Raw genomic sequence first — 1,473 nt, forward strand, 5'->3', positions numbered from 1 at the left:
TTCTGGACCTTGCTTATTGGCTGTTTAATTTGTTTGTCTGAAATCTCGATGTATGAACTATTGAACTCTGAACAATGCTATATGCCTATATCTAGACCATGCTTTGCTATGTGAACAATGGTTTAGCCTTGGTTTTAGCTGCTGAAATCTGTCATTTGTGTTGCTATATGCTGAAATCTGAACAATGTTTTGTGACACTCTATTTTGCAAAATAGCGCGCTATTAGCACGTTATTTCGTTCATAGCGTTTTTTTGAAGGCTGCGCTATTTCAAATAGCGTGCTATTTTTTTCTTTGGTTGTACCTTTGAAAAGCCCTGAACTTTCTAAACCACGTTTTAACTCTTACGTTTAACTCTATATTACCAGAAGATGTGTACGTTTCTTTGGCTCTGTTAATCGACTGCACTCCTAGTAATGTAACTCTATATTACCAGAAGATGTGTACCGTTTCGCTGTGTTTTAACAAGCTTAACAAATCTTCAGCTCAGCTGAAGAAATCCCCACCCAATAACCTGCCTTTCCCTCTGCTGTGCGACACTTGCGGTGACGCAGAGAGCTAGTGCGCACGGCATTGTTATGCTAGTTGAGTTGCTTTCAGCGCGACTAAAAGTGCCCACTATATATTATCCTCCTTTTGTTCTGCATCGAGTGGTGCAGTGCGTGGACCATTTCTGCTCATCATCTTGTCTTCCATAAGCGCAATGTGCTTCTGACAAGATGGCACATATATGAATTCAGCCAATCTGCGCTGCACACTTGTTCCGCACTAGCGACGCTTACACTTGTGCTCAGCTCACTGTCATCACCATCCAAGCAACTCTGCTAGTCTCTTGATCGAGAGCCTATAAATACCACCCATCTTGCCACAAAGCGCTCACACCCATCTGAAGCCATACTTGCAGAGGCCACTAGCTCACTACGTACGAGTCGATCAATCTGTTGTTTCAGCGAGACACCATGAAGTACTTGGCCCAGCTGGTGGTGGCGCTCCTGGCCTTCTCGGCAGTGGTGCTGATGGTGGCGCCGGCGGGCGCGGAGGCGGCGACCTGCAACGCGCTGCAGCTGACCCCGTGCGCGGGGGCCATCATGGGGAACGCGGCGCCCACGGCGTCGTGCTGCAGCAAGATGAGGGAGCAGCAGCCTTGCATGTGCCAGTACGCGCGCGACCCCAACCTCAAGCAGTACGTCGACTCCCCTAACGGCAAGAAGGTCATGGCCGCCTGCAAGGTGCCCGTGCCCTCCTGCTAGATGGACGCATATATGATCGATCCATACGGGAGAGCGCAGCGCGCACGCGGGCCTCTCTGTCCTCTCGCTGCATGTTTCATGTGTGTTCATGTGTCAGTGTTTCCCAACACAATCTAGCTACCCTGACGATGTATGTGGAGTTGTGGACCGATGTGTATCTAAATTTCTGAATATACGCAATAATGGTGATGTATCCAGCTATATGTAATTTATATGTTTCTTCC

The 1,473-nt window shown here is 48.3% G+C and overlaps 1 protein-coding gene across 1 annotated transcript; it reads left to right on the forward strand.

Annotated features, from left to right (window-relative positions):
• Positions 1 to 863: 863 nt before the first annotated feature.
• On the forward strand, positions 864 to 1,473 carry LOC123418213 (non-specific lipid-transfer protein 2-like). Its single transcript, XM_045106973.1, has one exon. The coding sequence runs from the start codon at positions 959 to 961 to the stop codon at positions 1,247 to 1,249; it is 291 nt and encodes a 96-aa protein (XP_044962908.1). The 5' UTR covers positions 864 to 958; the 3' UTR covers positions 1,250 to 1,473.

The sequence above is a fragment of the Hordeum vulgare genome, chromosome 1H (genome assembly GCF_904849725.1).
Source record: "Hordeum vulgare subsp. vulgare chromosome 1H, MorexV3_pseudomolecules_assembly, whole genome shotgun sequence".
Lineage (NCBI taxonomy): Eukaryota > Viridiplantae > Streptophyta > Magnoliopsida > Poales > Poaceae > Hordeum > Hordeum vulgare.